Genomic DNA, 17,317 nt, shown 5'->3' with positions numbered 1-17,317 from the left:
ACCGCCCTGCACTCAGCCAGGTCCTACATCCTCCGCAAGGTTTGGAGTGCCCACGCTTGAAGGACAGGCAGCCTCGGGGGGCTGCGTGCTCTCAGGTGTGCCCGCGTGCATGTGGCTGACCCCAGGGGGACCCCAAAACCCCTCACTCACAGACCGCTGAGCCAGCGACGCAGACATTGGGCAACCCAGAGACCCTGGAGGCTCTGCCCTCCACCGATGGAGAGGCTCTACCCAAGACGCTCAGCAGAGAGGTGGTTTCCTGAGGAACGTGACCCTACCTGTGTAGCCAGCAAGGGCAGCAGCAGGAATGACAGGCTTGTCCTTGTTCATATCGGCCCGATCTCGAACATAGTCCTTGAAGGTGCCCTTGGGCTTGTGGTTGGGCAGGGCGGCGGGGTAGTCCTCCGAGTCAAAGCTGTCGTAGGAAGGGACGCGCTGCAGGCTCTGGAAGGAGGACTGGCTGCTCCAGGACTGCGTCAGCCGGTCGCAGCTGTCGTAGCTCTCTATGCTCTCGAAGGAGTCCTGGCCGCCCAGTTTACCTGGCGAGAAGGAAGGGGCATGTGAGATGTGCCTGGCCAGCATGGCGATGCTGTAGCTTGCCGTGGCCAGGAGAAGGATGCTTCGGCAGGCAGAAGGCAACCAGGCAAATGATGGTGTCCCACTACACCTCATCTCCAAACAAACTCAAACGTACGGCCTGAAACTGGGATACTTTTGTTGTATTTGTAATTCAGAGCAGGGCTATCTGAGCCCAGGAGATGTTCAGGCAGCAGAGCAAGGCAGAGAGAGTCAAGGGAAAAAGCCAACGTCCTGACTCTCTACCCAAGACTGATGCCTGGGGCTAACTGGAAATTGTCCTCCGTTTCAAAAAGGCAATGGCAGAGAAATAATCCACTTTAGACAGATATTTAAGGCTCAGTTCAGGTGCCTAAACATGGGCACTCCAGGACCTCTTGCTCTTGCTGCTGAAAGATATGGGTCTCCAATAAGTCCCATATTATATCTGCCAGCCCTATATAAACGCTGCTCAGGCATATTCAAGGGCACTGGACACCCAGCTTCTTTACTTTTGATGTTTCCTGCAAAACTATACAGCAGTCTCTTATTGCCATATGTTACAACCAGCTTCCACCCCCAAATCCCCAAACAGCAGCAGATTTGATGGAGGAGGAGAGCAAAAGGCTGAGAGCTCAAACAGCTATTTTTCCAGTTCTGGTAAGGTGAGCACAGCTGGGTTGTATCAAGGCTACTCTCTGGGGTATTTTTAGTAAAGACCAGAACATGAGAGGCCGGATCCTCAGCAGTGCTATGCTGCTTTACACCCACTAGAGACAGCATAAGTATACCCTCTGTACTTAAAACAGAGAGCTAAAAAAGGATCCAAAGAACAAACTGAAATTGCGCGCTCTGATCTCCCGTACGTTGCCGATTGCTCAACATCTTTACTGACAAACCAAGAGCGTAACAGGATCATTCAAGTTCACTAATTTCCCAAACTGGGCTAAAAACAGCTGCTGGGATTGTGCAAGAACTCCTGGAGAAATTTCCATTGGCAGAGCTACCCACAGCTTGGGCCCAGATAGTAAATCACAGGGGAACAGGAACGTGGAAGGATGCTGGCACGCTCCCCCAAATATTTGTTGTGTTGTAGTTTGAAGAGCACTTGCTGCGAAAAGGCTCAACTACCGTGGGCTCTGCCCTGATTGCTGGCCCAGAATCATCTGAAGTTTGGATCCATTGGTTTGATTCTGCTGGTAATATCCATGCTTCAAACTCATTTTATTTTTTTCTTTTAGTTTTTTGAGAATTTCACAGAATACGCTTCAATCACTTCCTGAATCCTGCAAGGGGAAAATTAACACCGCTTTGTGCATGTTCATTAATTGGCATAACCACTTCCCTGAGAAGTCCTGCAGCACAAGCTCGTTTAGAAAAGGAATTAAAAATCTGCCAGATGAACAGCCGCAGTGTCGGAGACGTGACTTGGGTCATTTCATTGAAAAATCAGCTAAATTTGACCTAACTGTGAGCCTTTGGAAAAATCACACCTTGCACCTACTCAGGAGAAACTTGTTAAGAGTTTGGCAGCTACACTTTCCAACCAGACGTCCTCACTGATAAGGCAGAGTGAAACAACTCTCATGAGACCACAAAATTAACTCTTAAAGCCCATAAAGAAAGACAAAAGGCGACTGTCTGGAAAACCTTCATCCTGAATTCCCACTGCTGAAGCGTTTGACTTTGCGACAGATTAACCTTTTAATACAGTGGAAGGTAAAGACGTACGTGAATAGAAATAAGCTGGATTCTGCTTTATATTAAGGCTTCTTTACACCACTCTGGGAGGAATAATGCTGCCCAAAGGCCCTTCTACATGGCTGAAATGTAGCGTTAGTGTAAGCACGGCCGTAGCCTGTTGCATTTCTTCAATCGGTATGTTAGAGTGTTTGCGAACACCAGGGGCCCTTGGTCCCCAATGCTGAGTTAAGGGCTCCTTCTTCCCTCCCCTGGAGCCTTTTTAGGTTTGCCAGTGAGAACAGGCTCAAGGTACAATTGCAAAAGCAGGCCTGAATCGTTGCATTTCAATGAGAATTATTATGAAAACACCTATGTTAAAGAAAAGGTCAAGAAAAGGGAAAGACACTGATGAAAGATAGCCAGAAAAACAACCCCAGAAATAGGAGTTTACCTAAAATTATAACACTGCTGCCCTTCTGGCTCACCATATCGTCCAAGTCACCTCTCACCTATTAACACTCAGCCAGCAGCAGAAGCAGAGGTAATAATACAAATAATAACTTTCCTGTCATTAGCTCGCCCGGCTTGGAAAAAGAATGAGAAACTTAAAATGAGCTCCACTAAGCAACGCATATGCAATGCAGACCTGCAAAGGGGCTCCGGCTTTCACAGGGAGCCAGCACATCTTCAGCTCTTGCAGCTGGATGAATGGGTTTAAATGTCCAACATCAAACCTGGTTCACAGCGACACATTACTATAATGAATTTTAGGCATGGGGACACCTGGATTCTATTCAGGGCACGATCGCAGGCAGGTCAGATCTTTTCACCGTGCCTCAGGTTCCCTACCTGGAATCAGGAGATAATGATACCCCTTTGTATGTGACTTTGAGCTCTATGGATTAAACTTTTGCTTTGAATATATACTGTGAGCCAGATCCTCAGCCTTGCATTAAGCGATGTAATTACAAAGTAGTTGGGCATCTGGGGCCCATGTGTTCAGAATTTAATAATATTAATTGAAAAGGCATTTGGGCTCAGATCCTCAAAAGTGTTTAGGTGTTTAAATCCCATCATCTCAAACGGGAATCATGTACCTATAACTCTTTGGAGATGTAGGGTTGTAGCACAAGGATTCGCGGGGTCCTTCAGCTCTGTCGCTGACTCAACCCATGACATCTGCATCTCCTAACAAAGCACAGGGCTTGGGTTCATCAGAACGGATTATCAGTTCAAGCAAACAGCCATCAAAATCAATGAAGATAATGGATAAAGACGTTGGATCGTCAAGTGTGAAACCCTTCAAAGCCTTGGACAGTAATTCTTGATGAGAACTTGTGAAGGATTTGTGGGGTTTTGCCTGGTCTCCTAGGAAAATGAGATTTATACAACCACACAGCAGTCTGTCCTCCCTAATAACCTTAAAGCCTATTTCAACTTCATTCAAGTTTGACGTCAAAGTACAGAGCCAGAAATGCTACGTTTTTGCAGATGTTGTAAAAACAGGTAGCAGAGTAGAGAAAAGAAAGACCTTCTTCATGTTTTCCCCAGACAGAAAGGCAGGGAGGGCTCAAAGCCATCAGGGAATCCATCTGGGAGTTCAACCTCTAAGATATACAGCTTCGTTACTGGCATTGCACGGTGCCCTGATGGCCTCGATCCCCCCAAAGTACATCTCGAACGGAGGGGAAGGCAGCGCTTACGTTGATATAGGTAGAGGTGGCAAGAACCCAAGCAACCCCTGGGAGATGCTCAACTTTACCTCGACTGGCACGTCCCATGCACATGTTATCTGGCGTTACCACTTCTTGCTTGATCGTGAAGTAGTCTGTCTGCAGGGAGTCCGTCTGGACCGGGTCACGCAGGATGACCGAGGGATAGTCGTTCTCGTACTTGAGGGACAGGAGCTCTTCCGAGCTGATGGGATGGAGGGTCTGGTAGGACTCTGTGATGAAGCTGGGCTCAGAGAACTCAGAGGGAGGCACGCACTGTGCATGCTCAATGCCATAACCTGCCGGCAGAACGGGAGCGTCAGAAAGGAACCCAAACACAAGCAGCTCAAAGAAACTAGAGCATTGCTCACTCCCCCTCCAGACTCCCACAGCACTGTGAGGTCTGTAGTGCAAGAGGAGACGGTCTTTGGATATAAAATACCTGGAATAATTGGGCATTAATTTTGAGTACGGTTTCTAAAAGCTACAGAGAGATTGTGTCTTATAATTGCAGCGATTTAAAAAAATAAGACATCCTCAACCACCATCAGTGTCCATTACACCAAACTCCTCTCAAGCAAGCTGCTAGTGGGAAAAAGCTGGAAAAACATAAAGAGGATAGTCTCAGCAAAGGAGATATAGGACAAAGAAGTTTCATTGATTGTAATAGATGAGTCACTTGCACGGTCACCTCTCCTCACTGGCCAGAGCCTGGAATCCCAATTCAGGTGAGCTGGGGTTTTTTGCTGGGTCATGAAATATATCACAGATTTCAAATGCCCTTAAAGAACATCTCCAAACCAACGACAATGGGAAGTGTGGGAGTCTAGATTGATGACTCAACTCTTCCCTTGCTAGGCTCCTACCTAGGAATTCAGAATTAAGCCTCCTTCCCCCTCGCCCCCCTTTTTTTAATACATTTTTTAAAATTCCTAGTTTTCTGGGGCATTGAGGTCACTTTTCAGGTCTACCGAGCTACAGCTTCAAACAAATAGTGCTTGCAAAGTCAGATTATGGCATCTCAAGGCAGACCCCAAAAAATAAAGATGGCTTCTAAATAAACCCAAAACACTAGGAAAGACAAAATTACACACTTTGCATGCTCTGCAATGACGGAGCAACAATTGCATGGTGCAGTCCCTCGTGTGATACAGACAAACCTCTAATAGGTGGCACTTTCATGCCTGGAAGCACCAGAATGATACTGATAATTGAGACTTACTAATTAAGTAGTCTGAAGTATAGCGGGATTCTGGATATGTTGTATTCACTCCATTTGCTGGGTATGGTTTTACCTCTTCTGCAAAGAGAAAAGGAAGGAAATGTCACATGTCCATAGGCATATCATGCTTCGCAAGACTTGCTGTAATACAGAGAGGTCTGAATTTCCTAAAATGCTCCTCTCTGGGTTAAACTGGGACTTTCAAAGGAACAGAAATGAGTTACGAGCTGAAATCCCACCAAAACGAGTGCTTGATGCACTTGGGTTCCTTTGGGAATTCTTGCTGCAGGCATGCCCAAATTTAAACAAAACAAACCAAAACAAAACAGCAACAACTTTCTCAATCAGAGGCTCCAGGTGGTTCTGAAATACTAATTGCATAATTTCCTTGCTTGCCTTAATTTTTGTCGTCTTTCATTCTCTTGAGGATTGCTTATCACACTTAGATGTATGAGCTCATGAAAAAAACCCCACCATTCAAGGACAGTTGTTTTCCTGAAAAAGCCCCTATTTTTAGACCAGCAGTAGGTATGTGCAAGTGAGTGGGTAATGCATACCAAAACCAGCTCCTACAACCCCAAATTAATGCTAATTCCCAGCCTACGCAGCACCTTTTACCTTACACGTGATGCAGGCAGAGGATCCCATGCTCAGAAAAGCTTTGTCGCGCTGTCCATCACCCAACTCCTGATACAGACTCCATGGTGTATATACGGGCAGCACGCAAAATTTTAGCCTTTCTATAGGCATAATTCACTGAGAAAGAGCACGTATCACACCAAAGCATAGATTCTCTGCTTTCTATTGCTTTTTCCGAGCACTTTGGTACTCCTGGGTTTGATGCTGAATTTGCTTTCCCATGTAAAAGCCACATTGCTCCTACCCTAACCAGTTTTTCCATTAACACCTTACTCATTCCAGCATGGCATGTGGGCAGAGATACCGGCATGGGAGATTTTATTTTCTTTGCAGAGGGTAACCAGAATAAAAAACACAGAGACAACTCCGGGTTATGTTTATTTCTGCGGAGCCTAAAGAGAAGCGAACCGAAGATAACGCACGTTCGCTTGCAAGGAGCCTAATTTTGGCCCTCTCTCCTGAGGATTGCAGGGTGGAAAATATTCTCTAACAAAAGGAGGTTTTGTGCAAACAGAGAGACCTAATGAGAAATGCTCTTTTCCTCTCCCCACGGTGTCTGCCAAGGGGCAGGGTGGGTGACCACAGAGAAAGAGAGCAACCTTCAGCTATGCTTACAGTCAAGTGGAGGGCACTGCTGACTGCTGGTAACTGAAGAGGTTATTTTAGGAAGAAATTTGGAAAAATATGCCTGAAAATACCCAAATCCATGCAGGGAAAAGTCGCCCATCTGCTGCCGTTTTTAAACCCTGAGCAGCCTGTGGTACATGAGTCACTCTCAGAAAGCGCTCACAAGGGAGGCATGTTAGCAGGAGGGACAGCAAGGTCACAGCCTGTCCCAGCATGACCCGATGCCGGCGGTCGCACCGCTATAGGTAAAGCCAAACATTTTGGGGTCAACCACCACTCCCAGCATCAACACCCCCAAGGGATGATGGTGGGTGGCTGTGGAAGATGGAAGAGACGGCGACTGGTAAGTTGGACCCTGACTCCACGGGTGAGCTTGGATAAACCTTAATCTCTTCACGCGTCATGTCCTCAGCTGCAAAGTGGAGACAACCATCTCCTCTTGCCAGGGGAGAGATGTGACAGAGAATTTTGCATGTTATGTTTGTACAGCACCAGCACAACAGAACCCAGATCTTGTCAGGGGGTTTGGAGATGCACTACCAGTAAGACGAGTCCCATGACTTACAGGGAACAGAAATGAGTGCTTGGGGTGAGGCTGGTTATTTCTTGGAAGCTCTTCTCAGTTACTCTCCAAATACTTCACAGATATTGCCCTTCTGGGAAATGTGTTAAGAACCCCCCATAGACGCTAAGGCTCAGATAGATTATGCAAGAAGTGACAAAGTAAAACTGAACACAGAACGGAGATTTCTTGGTTCCCAGGGCTACACCAACAGTGTTGAGACAGAAATTCAGCTTTATTCTTTTTCATCCTTTCGGAAGAAAAGCTGCAATAGGCGCAAAGATTTCCAGCTTCTTTGTAAAAGCTCCTCTCTGTCTCAGACCTTTTGCATCCTCATGACTGCAGCATCTGAACACCCGTGTTCAGATGTCAATGCTATAAGGAAACATGATCCCTACTTTACTGTGAAACGACAGCACCAAGTTCATCTCCGTGCCTTGGGGAATCTGCAGGAAGGAGCTGCAAACCCAGCTCTGATGCTTGAGTCAGTACCTGCAGCACATCGCACCCCTCTCCAGCGGGTTACAGCCCAAACAAATGAAGAAGGGTTGCGGGAAGGCAGAGCTGCGTTACAAGTGATGGCTTATAGCAAGGAGAAATTGGACAGACCACAACGTTTTGCTTTGTTTGGTTAAACTGCTTGCTGTTGATATAAGCACTCAATAAAAATTATGCAAAACGAGAAGAACAGATATAGAGTCAAAGAGCAGAAAAACAGCCTGTCGTACACAGGCCCTGGGAAGAGCTGTGTTTACCTTTTGCAAACCACAGGTAGCAGTAAAATTAGTAATCAGCAATTAACATCCATTTGTCAATGGTTTCCTGGAAGGCATAACTTTGCCCCCCCTCCCCTTCCTGCCACCAGTACAGGCCCGCTGACAAGCACGCAGGGTCGGTATGATAGCGCAAGGGATATTCCAGGAAAGCAAATAGCTCTGCACAAAAACGAGCTAGAAACAGAGCCCAGATTTGCTGCTGCTTCTGCTCGTGGCTCTATAAAAGGTGTTAAGCTCTGCACCCGCTCTTTAGAAACCATCCCGGGTTAAGTGTTGCTTGGGCATCCAGACACTATGAAAATCAACACCCAAAATCAACGTGTGTGTCCCCAGTCAATGAAAATTAATGCCCTTAAATGCTGTCATGGAGGGACTGGCAGAGATGGCTTCTCCTGTGGGGGACACAGCCACTCTTAACAAAATGCCATTACACCTTTCGGGACATGAAACAAAGAAAAGCAGCCTCCAATCGCAACTGGGAAATTAGGGTGGGATTTTGGTGGTATTGTTGTACCCAATTCTACCGGAGGAAGCAGTAAAATTCACAACGGGAGCTGAACGAGCTGTGGAAGAATGCTTTGGAAAATCCCACCGTCGTTTCCAGGCAGGCAGAGCGTCCCTGCCCGCTGTGGATTCCTGCCAAGCGGCTGGCGCAAACACCCTTCCTCTTTCAAGCAGTGCCAGGATTTACATTGCCCGCTGCCGGTTGGGATGCCCATTTGAAATCCTACTGGAAAGTTGGGCTTTGAAAGCTGCTTTTATTGGGATTAAAGCCCAAGGTGAACACCTCATTGCACAGTTAGGCTGTGAGCCAAGGTCTTTGGAAAGGCCCAAAATCAGGCTAGCCAGGACGGCGTGAGCCATTCACCCTGGAAACTCCAGGTCTCACCTTTCTGCAAGATCTCCAGATGTTCCCAAAGGATATCTCCCACAAAGTCAGGCGCTAGCTCCAGGAAGCACTCCTTGCCCAGGGCGCAGAGGGCAGCTCCGTTCATACAAAACTTCTGGAAATCCACTCCCTTCAGGCTAAACTCGTTCACCGCCCACATCACCCAGTCCCGCACGTGCGTCTCCGTCCACTGCTGGGGATCTGCAACAAGGGGGTGTAGAAGAGATCCATTAATGTGCAACCGCAAGCCATTTCCCCAGGAAAACAGGACACACAACAGTGCTACAGCTGTCCCAGTAGATAAACACCTGCAGAGCTTCATCCCTCAGACAGTCCATTGGCATAAGGATAAAACGTGGTGGGGGAACACTGTACCTACAGTTTGGATCAGCAGGAAGGAACAAGCTTTTCACAGAAGGAACAAGCTTTGGATTTGTTTGGGACTTTTAACAATCCCACCAGTTCTCTGACCCCTTCTCCCACCCATTTCTCCATTACGCTTGGCTTCTCCCTGTCACCAGCCTCTTGTAAAGGGTCCCCGCTGTTTTTCCGTATAGTGGAGATGACTTGCAAATCAAAGTCCTGGAGCTGCCTCCAAAAGGAGCCCCAAAGTCCCCCCCAAGAGCAGTCATCCAGCAGAATTTAACAGGATAGACAGGCACAATCTCTCAGAAAGGTGTAGTTTGCAAGTGGTACTGAAAGGTTTTGCCTGTATGTCCAGATTTTCCCAGCTGAAGCTGCCAAGAAACAAGGCAACACTACCCAAAGAGAATCAACAAGAGAGATGGCAGATGTGGAGAAGGGCAGCCTGGCAGGAGGACACGATCTCTGTGTCTGCCACGGCTGCTCACTGAGAAGCCATGTCTTACCTTTGGGGATTCCCAGCCGCTGTTGCTCTTTTGCGAAGCCGCTGAAGGTGGCTTTCAATGCCTGAGACATCATTTCTTTGCTGCTGGGAGTTAATAAAGGCACATCCGCACATTCCATATCTGAAAGAAGGAGGAGAGAAAAATGGCCATAAGGACATGAGACTGGGGAAGACGACAGAAGTCCTCGTAACACAGCGGACATTGAATTGTCAGAAAAACAGAGCAATTAATTTCACTTTTTTCTTCTGAAATTTTCACACGCAGACCTATAAATCTATACTCTGCAAGTCCATGAGCAGACTTCTTAAATACAGGAAAAATAAGTGTGCTTATAGTAAGCCTGTGCTTAAAGGGCATAGACAAGCCATGTCTGGTAAGATAGGTTACACGGTGCACATGGTCTCCCTAAGAGTCAACCATGAATACGCTACTGGAAATTTGACGGTGATATCAAAGACCATTACAGACATCAGCCTGCTGGGCTTCATCACCCTACGTGCTGTCTGGAGCCTGAGAGATAGCTGAGCAACTCCAGACACCAAAGAAGGTAAAGAGTCCTACATCAAGGTGAAGAAGAACGCAGGGAGAAAAGCATCTCTGAATTACTGCTCCACCTCTGGGCATCCCGGTCCAAAGAAAAGCAAGAGGAAAAAAATTAAAGAATCATGGGCAATCCTGGAAAAAGTAAGCTGACAGCAGGCTGAGGCAGGATGAAGAACCAGCAGAAAACCCATTCGAGGAGGGAGGGAAAACAAAGAGCTGGAAAATCCCACGTTAGCACAGAGTTACATCATGCGCAGCCCATAGCACGGAGCGACGCGATTCGGGGTGAGTCACTGAACAATGCTCAGCCGCCCCCATGGGAGAGCGCGGGGCCAAGCCAAGAGCCAGGCCTTGGAGTGAGTCCTGATGAGAAGCAAAGCTTTTCCTTTCTTTTTTTTTTTTTCCCTTTTTCTAATTTATTTGGAAGGGCGCGGATATTTGTAGCCAAAGAGTTTCATAAACAAAAGCAACCGTTTAAAAAAAAAAAAACACAACACAACTCCTCGATCTGAATAAAGGTTTGGCTCTTTTTCATATATTTTAAGCATTCCTGAAAAACATCTTTCGCAGAGAAGGAAAGCCTCATACAACCACCGTCTCAAACGACTGAACTGTATCGGTCTCATATGTAAATCTTCCACCTGAGGCTGGTTTAGCACTGTAGCCTATTGGAAATTTTTCAATGAAAACTGTTCTCAGTGGAAAAATGACAACATGCGCAAGCTCTTTTGGTGTTTTCATGAATGTCTGGATGTAGACATCAAAAGTCAAAGAATTCTCTGTTTTGTGGAAATCCCAGCCACCTCGGCTTACCATCACACTAAACTAATTTAAGCTTTGATTTAATAAGCCATTATACCTGCAAAATGCTGGCGAGTGCTTGTTTCAAGCAGCGTTGAGTGCAGCCCTAACGCAACGGCGAGCCAGGGCTGGAGACAGTGCTGCAGCCCAGTGCAACAACGCTGCTTTCCAGTCTGACCCAGTCTGGGGTTCCTGCTCCACTCAAGTCCTCCACAGCCAAACTCGCAAGCATCATTTAAAGTCGAAACAACACAATTTTGGGGTTTTTTTTGCAAGTGGGAATCTGGGAGTTAGGTCGATAAGCATCCACGTGCAGCTCTGCAGCACAGGGTGAGGTTGACCACGCTGCAAAGCATCCCCAAATCATCAGCTGGATGCACCAAATGCAATTCCACCTCTAAACCAAAGAGAACCACTTTTCTGTCTCCATCTTTGCACCTTCGACCTCTTGTCCCCGAGCAAAAGACAAGAAAAATCACCCCCTCGTTTTGCAGCTCCCTCTAACGTTAGTCACCGAGGCACTCACGTAATGATTTGCACGACTCTTTGCTCAGGTAAGACTAGTAAAATCCCTGACACCGAGCCTCTCGGGACCCGATTCCTCCCCCTAACCCCACCACATAAATCAAGGATTCCCTGCCACAGTGGAAGTATCGGGACCTTCGAAAGCAAATAATACATTCAAAGGCTATTTGGCAAATTACACTTCATTATTTACTGGATTTGGCTGGAGAGGGCACGGAAAAATGAGCAGCCACCCTCGCTATCTCTGTTCTCCATCTGCTGCTTTGAGATAACACTGGGAGAAAGTGGTTCAGTGCCCCTTTCCCTTCATCCTCATGTTACATTTTAATGCTTTGCTTTCTGTGCTCTGTGGTTACAGGGACCACCCAGGAATCCGCTCCCCTCCGCCGGCTGGTTAAACGGCAGTTCACTGCTCCCGGGTGCTATGGGAAGATGAGTCAGACTTAGGCTAAGAAAACATTTCTAACCCCAATTTTTACACTGAATCACTCGCGAAAACCTGTGCGGAGATGACCTCCTTAGGCAAGCCGCGAAGAGCAGCAGAGGAAGGTGAGGTGCGTGCAAAATTGTATTTTTATCTCTGCAATACAAGCGAGTACCTATCGCCGATCCCCCCTGTTTTCTCCTGCAGGATTCATGGGGTTGGGTTTGCACATACCCAGAGAATCAATTTTTCAGTAGCGGGGGATAAGGTTTCGGTTTAGTAAGGTGAACGCTGAGCTCTGCACAAACAACATGTCAAAACAGGGAAGACTTAAAAGTGATTCCCAGGGAGAGGTCATCGGAGAAGCAAACAGTCTATTTTCGAACTTAAAAAAAAATTTTCAAAAGCAAAGCGCCAGAGGAGGGTTTCTATTTAAACACCAAAATAAACCAAAATGTGCATTTCAAAGCTTCTCCTTCAAAATACGTTGTACTCGGCAGATTTAGGATTGAAACATCATCTACTTTTTTTCCTGTTAGACCGTAGCTACTAGTTAAAATTTCTTCAGAAGACAAAACAGCCAAAAAGCCCCAAGCCTGCAAACGCTTGCAGAAGCCTTATTTTAGTCAGCAGTGTCCCACATCTATAGAAAAGCTCACACGTGTAAAACTAAACGTGTTTGTAAAGCTCTGCGTACGTGTTTGTGGACAAGCCTTAGCCGTGTGATCTGAAAGAGATGGGGGGGACAGTTTTTAATCTAAATTCTGCCTCTGCTGGTTTTGAGATACCGAATTTACTTAAATATCATTTTCTTTGTTAATCCCTGAGTGCCCAGAGAGCACGATGGGTTTTACCCGGCTCTCCCCGATGCACCTTTGCTGGGTGCAGGGGATTTACTTCCCAGAGAGGAGAATCGAACCCTGGTGATGTCCTCCAGCACCCGCAGACAAGTCCTTCGCCTTCAGTTTGGGATGCCTAAAGGTCAGAGCCAAGCAGAATTTCGGTAACAAAAGCAACCCGGGCTTAAGCTCCCCCGGTTTCAGCTTTCACTGCCATCTGAAACCTGTTTCCAAGATTTTAATCAAATCTTGCACAAATAAAATGTCTCCTTTTGCGTACCTCCTGCTGTCCACAAAGTACACACACGCATGCATGTGCGCGCACACACGGGCTCGGAAGAAATGTAGGGGAAGAAGCATTAGCCAGCACCAAACCCAGCTGTTACACCTAAGCTCAGTTTAGAAATTTCAGGGTTTTAATCCGAAAAGCAAGCACAGCAGCAGGGGCCAGACGACCACGGCGTTGCATCCCAGACTCGGTTTGCTGTATCGTTTTTATGACGCCCATTAAAGCCTCATCGACACGGCTGCCACGTGCAGTTTGCTGCCTAGATGCCATGTCCTCCTCTTGCTGCCGCTGCACCGACAGGGAACTGCATTTGATTTTCCTCCTGGGAGATCAGGCTGGGTGTTATGGTTTGATTTTTAAATACTAACAGGAGTTGCAGTCGCTCTGGAAAATTATGTCACCGGCATCTCCAGCATCTGTAGAGCAGAGATAAGTAATTTGCCTTGCGCGGTGGGAAGGCAGAGAGGGACATCTATTCATCTGGCTGCAGCTTTCCAAAGCAAGGAGGGATCTGGGGGCTCTGTTTGAGACCCCGGAGGCTTCTCAAAACCAGACCTCTATTTTTCCTCCAGCTCCCTGACATCCCTGGGGACAGGACTTCAGAAAGACAAGAGGATAACAACAACTCTGACATTGCCAAGAGCCAGTGCTGCATTCCTATATGGGTTTTACGCTAAGGGGGATCTGCCCAAAATCCACTACCCCCCTTGTGCTAGGTGTTGCACCAACAGACGTGAAGCCTGGGAGAAAACCAGCCAGCAAACAGACAAAGAGGCCAAGATCACCGAGTTCATCTCCCAGCCAAATTCCCACTCTGCTCTCACCAGGCTCCGCATGTATAAACTATTTCTACGCATCTGATCTTTTTAAAGGACTACGATTTACAAACTTTAGGGATTTTGACCTTAAAATGCAAGCGACTCCACTGCACGCCAAAGCATTAGCATCTGATTGCATAAGCAAAATAAATGGCAGCAAAGGGAAAAAAGATGCTCTGAGCAGGAGGATGGGAGCAAAGTCATTTTTCAGCCGAGTTTCCACTCAGGGTCAATGCACCTTTAAAGCTCCTCTCGGCCACTCACTTTTTTTCCCATCAAAAGCCCCAGTGTGTCCTTGTCTGGTCCCTGCTATTTTACCCGGTAGCCTGCGTGTAAATGGATGTACGGCGGGTCAGAGTGGAGCCAGCTGACCCGGCGGCCTCCTCCTGCCCTTGCTCTGATGGATGGACACCAAGGTCAGGAACCCAACACGCTGTTGTCTCAGGTAAAAGCCCGCTCCCTGTCCAGCCTCCTCATCCTCCCCTTCCCAGGCCTGAGAGTAACCCCGCAGTATGCTGATACCGTGAGGATTTCGGGCCCTTTGGTGGCTTGAAAGAGGCACGGGGACAAGTTTGGGAGAAGATGTGTGTTGACTTCGAACTAGACCATCTGCAGAGAGTCAAGAAAAATCATCTCTCTGGGACTGTGCATCCAAGGGCTGCGTGAATTTGTGCCTGGCTCCCTCAAAAGACCTCAGACCTTGAGCCCTGAGGTAGCTGAGATGCTCCTCTGAGCCCCCGCGCATGACAGCCACCAGCGCTGCCCCACCTCGAGGTGTCCACGGTCCAGGACATTCCCCCATCGCTGGATGTCTGCGATGGAGCAGGAGGAGTTTCTCAGAGGCTCTGCAAGGAGGGACATGGGTTTGCTCTCCTACCCTCTTCCCATGTGCCCATGGTGAGCCCATGACCACCAAGCCCGTGACCACCAAGCCCGAGCTCGGCCCCCCACCGCGCCGAGCCCCCTCTATCCCAGCCTTCACGAGGACTAAAACTAGGGCAGAGTTAGGGACGGGGGAAGCTGAAACACGGCAGATTTCCCAACGTCCCCCAGCTGGCAGGGTTCAGCAGCCAAAAAACCTTTCACAGGATAAGAGGAGGCTGGGGAGAGGGGGGTCGGGTGCTGAGACCCTTCCCACGCTCCCCGACGAAGCAGCCCGGGCACCGCAGAGGCACCATCTCCCCATCTCAGGTTTCCACCACCATCACCAGGCACCTCCACTCCCCCCGGGGCAGCTTTGCCTTTCCCAGGTGCCCCCCGCTCTGGGCAAATAACCCCAGCTGAGCCCCCTATTATTTAGGCAGGATTAGGCAAAAATTTGTCTGCACTTTTGAACTGTTTTCACAAGCGTTGCCTCTCACTCCCACGCAGGAAGCAGGAGAGGAGCCGGCCTGTTCCAATTAGGGCTCCTTGGACAGAAAGGGCAGAGAAATTCAGGGGGGGAAAGGGAAAGCAGGACAGAAAGCTGGAAAAAAAGGAACAGAGGGAAAACTGGGAAGTAAGGACGGATGGAGAGAAGGGGTGAGCACAGGGAGAGGCTTTTGCTGGGGATGCAGGGATGGGACAGGAGGAGAGAAGCAGAGGACCAGGCAATACGGAGGGGAGATTTGATTCCCCTTCCTGCAGCAACTTGCCAGAGACCGGCCCTGCTTCCCTCTGCAAGGAATGGCACAAAAGGCACAGACTTTGCTATTTTAATTTAAAATAAATATATTTCTTTTAAAAAAAAAAAAGAAAAAGAAAAATAAGTCTTTTTTTTTTTGTCCTTCAAGCAGTGAAAAATAAATACTCGGAGATGAAAGCTGGGCTTCAAGAGAAAAACAAGAGAGGAAACCGAAAGCCCACACTGCTTAGCGCTGCAGAAAGCACAACAAAGCCGGCTTTCTTCCGGCATTCAGCAGCTTTCTTATGGAGATGTGGTGTGTCATGGGGGCGAGCTCTTCCCCTAAATAAAGGGCCTGAAAACTGTCTTCCCTAAATGCAGATAAAAGCATTTCTTCCAAGTTTGGACTCGCGGCACTTAGAGCATCACAAGGAGCGAGGAAGGGGAAAGGTGAAGGTGAGGGTGAGATGTCAGGATGCTCTGCTCGGTCTCGGGCTTTAGGGTAAATTGCTTCATCCCTCTGTAAAATGGAGACACCCTTGCATGGGTGCAAGCTTGCCAGAAGAGGATGCTCAGGGGAGCCCATGCAGAAAACTGGACACAGAGCAACCAAAAGGTGAGGGTTTATTTTGGCTCTGAGTATCTTGCAGCTGGCGAGGAACCAGGCAGCAGCACCAGCAGGTGAAAGGATGCTTCGCCCACTATCCCTGCTAAGACGCAGGCTTCACCCTCCGAGCCTGCCTGCTGCCCTCATTCAGGCTCCTTTCCGCTCCCTCTCTCTCTCCCGGCTTTATAATGTGGGTGTTGGATGGAGATCCTGGGAAAGCGGCATCCCCGGCAGTCCCAGGAGCTCGCAGAGGAACAGCAGCCTGGTGGTCAGCCCGCTCGGTCCTCCCTGGCTTTTGTGGGGGAGAGGAGGGAAAGAAGTGCAAGAGAAACCCCTGGACTGAAGCTAAGCAAAACCACAGGGCTTGAGTCAACGCTCGCTGCAATTACGGGAAAGTTTCCCCAGCCTCAGTGGGCAGGACAGGACCTACGGTTCGTCTTCCCGCAGCAACTCGAAGCGGGGCTTCCCTCGGTGGAAGGCTTCGCTCCGTCCTCCCCATCTCAGCTGCTGGAAGGAGAACAGATGGATAAAAGCAAGCACCGGGGAGATGCGGCCACCTCTGAGGTTGGGGAACGCGGCCACGGTTTAACAACGCTCGTCAAAACTATGCAAAGCAGTCAGCGAAAAGATTTTTCCATCAAGACGAAGCAAGAGCAGAGGTTAGGCTGTGCTACGAGGCCGGTGTGGTTTAGCTCCAGCACTGCCCTTAACACAAGCCCCCCTCGGCAAAGGCAAACACTCTTGAATCCGCTTTGAAACGGCTTCTGTCACTTTAGATTTAACAGCATCGCAACTAAAAACTTGCGCAAGCCTCTTCCGAATCCGCCAGCCTGATAGCAGAGTCCGGGGTTAATTAAACCTGTGCAAAACCCGTGCGGAGGCTGAGCTCACAGGTCAGCGCTCTGGAGATAGCCAGACCAGGAGGCTGCAGCCAACGCAGAGGTAGTGAGGAACAACCTCCACGTGCCCAAACCGCTCCTGCTCGGGAGTCAAAGCCTCTTCTTGCAGCGGTCAGGCCCTTATTGCCCTTCACCCTCCCGCTTTCCCAATCGACCATCACATGAGCCGGGGCGACCCCTCTGAAGATAGGATTTGCTTCTCACTTTCAGGCTTGTTTGCCTTCGATCCTTCCTTAGCAGGGCTGGAATGACACTCCCTGCTTCGCGCAAACCTATGAGACATGCTTCCCCTGTGATAATTCGCTCTAATCCCCACTAACCGCGCTGCTAAAGAGCTCTAATCCCCATGCACAGGCACACACGCACTAATGGGAGCGCGGGGTGGGCTCAGCAAAGCCTGTAATGGACACCCAGCCCCGACTGAAAGGAGGTCAA

General features: G+C 48.5%; 1 protein-coding gene across 3 annotated transcripts in view; it reads right to left on the bottom strand.

The window, feature by feature from the left end:
- Positions 1-17,317, bottom strand: part of ETS1 (ETS proto-oncogene 1, transcription factor) — a 44,731-nt gene that overhangs the window by 11,408 nt on the left and 16,006 nt on the right. For all 3 annotated transcript variants that reach the window (XM_075173081.1, XM_075173082.1, XM_075173083.1), the window contains exons 2-6: positions 9,535-9,654; positions 8,666-8,866; positions 5,173-5,250; positions 4,001-4,249; positions 279-539 (exon numbers count right to left, since the gene is read on the bottom strand). In XM_075173081.1, coding sequence (XP_075029182.1) covers positions 279-539; positions 4,001-4,249; positions 5,173-5,250; positions 8,666-8,866; positions 9,535-9,654 — 909 coding nt within the window. The remainder of the gene's footprint in view (positions 1-278; positions 540-4,000; positions 4,250-5,172; positions 5,251-8,665; positions 8,867-9,534; positions 9,655-17,317) is intronic.

The sequence above is a fragment of the Calonectris borealis genome, chromosome 24 (assembly GCF_964195595.1).
Source record: "Calonectris borealis chromosome 24, bCalBor7.hap1.2, whole genome shotgun sequence".
In the NCBI taxonomy this organism is placed as follows: domain Eukaryota; kingdom Metazoa; phylum Chordata; class Aves; order Procellariiformes; family Procellariidae; genus Calonectris; species Calonectris borealis.
This window is presented reverse-complemented; position numbering and strand designations above follow the sequence as displayed.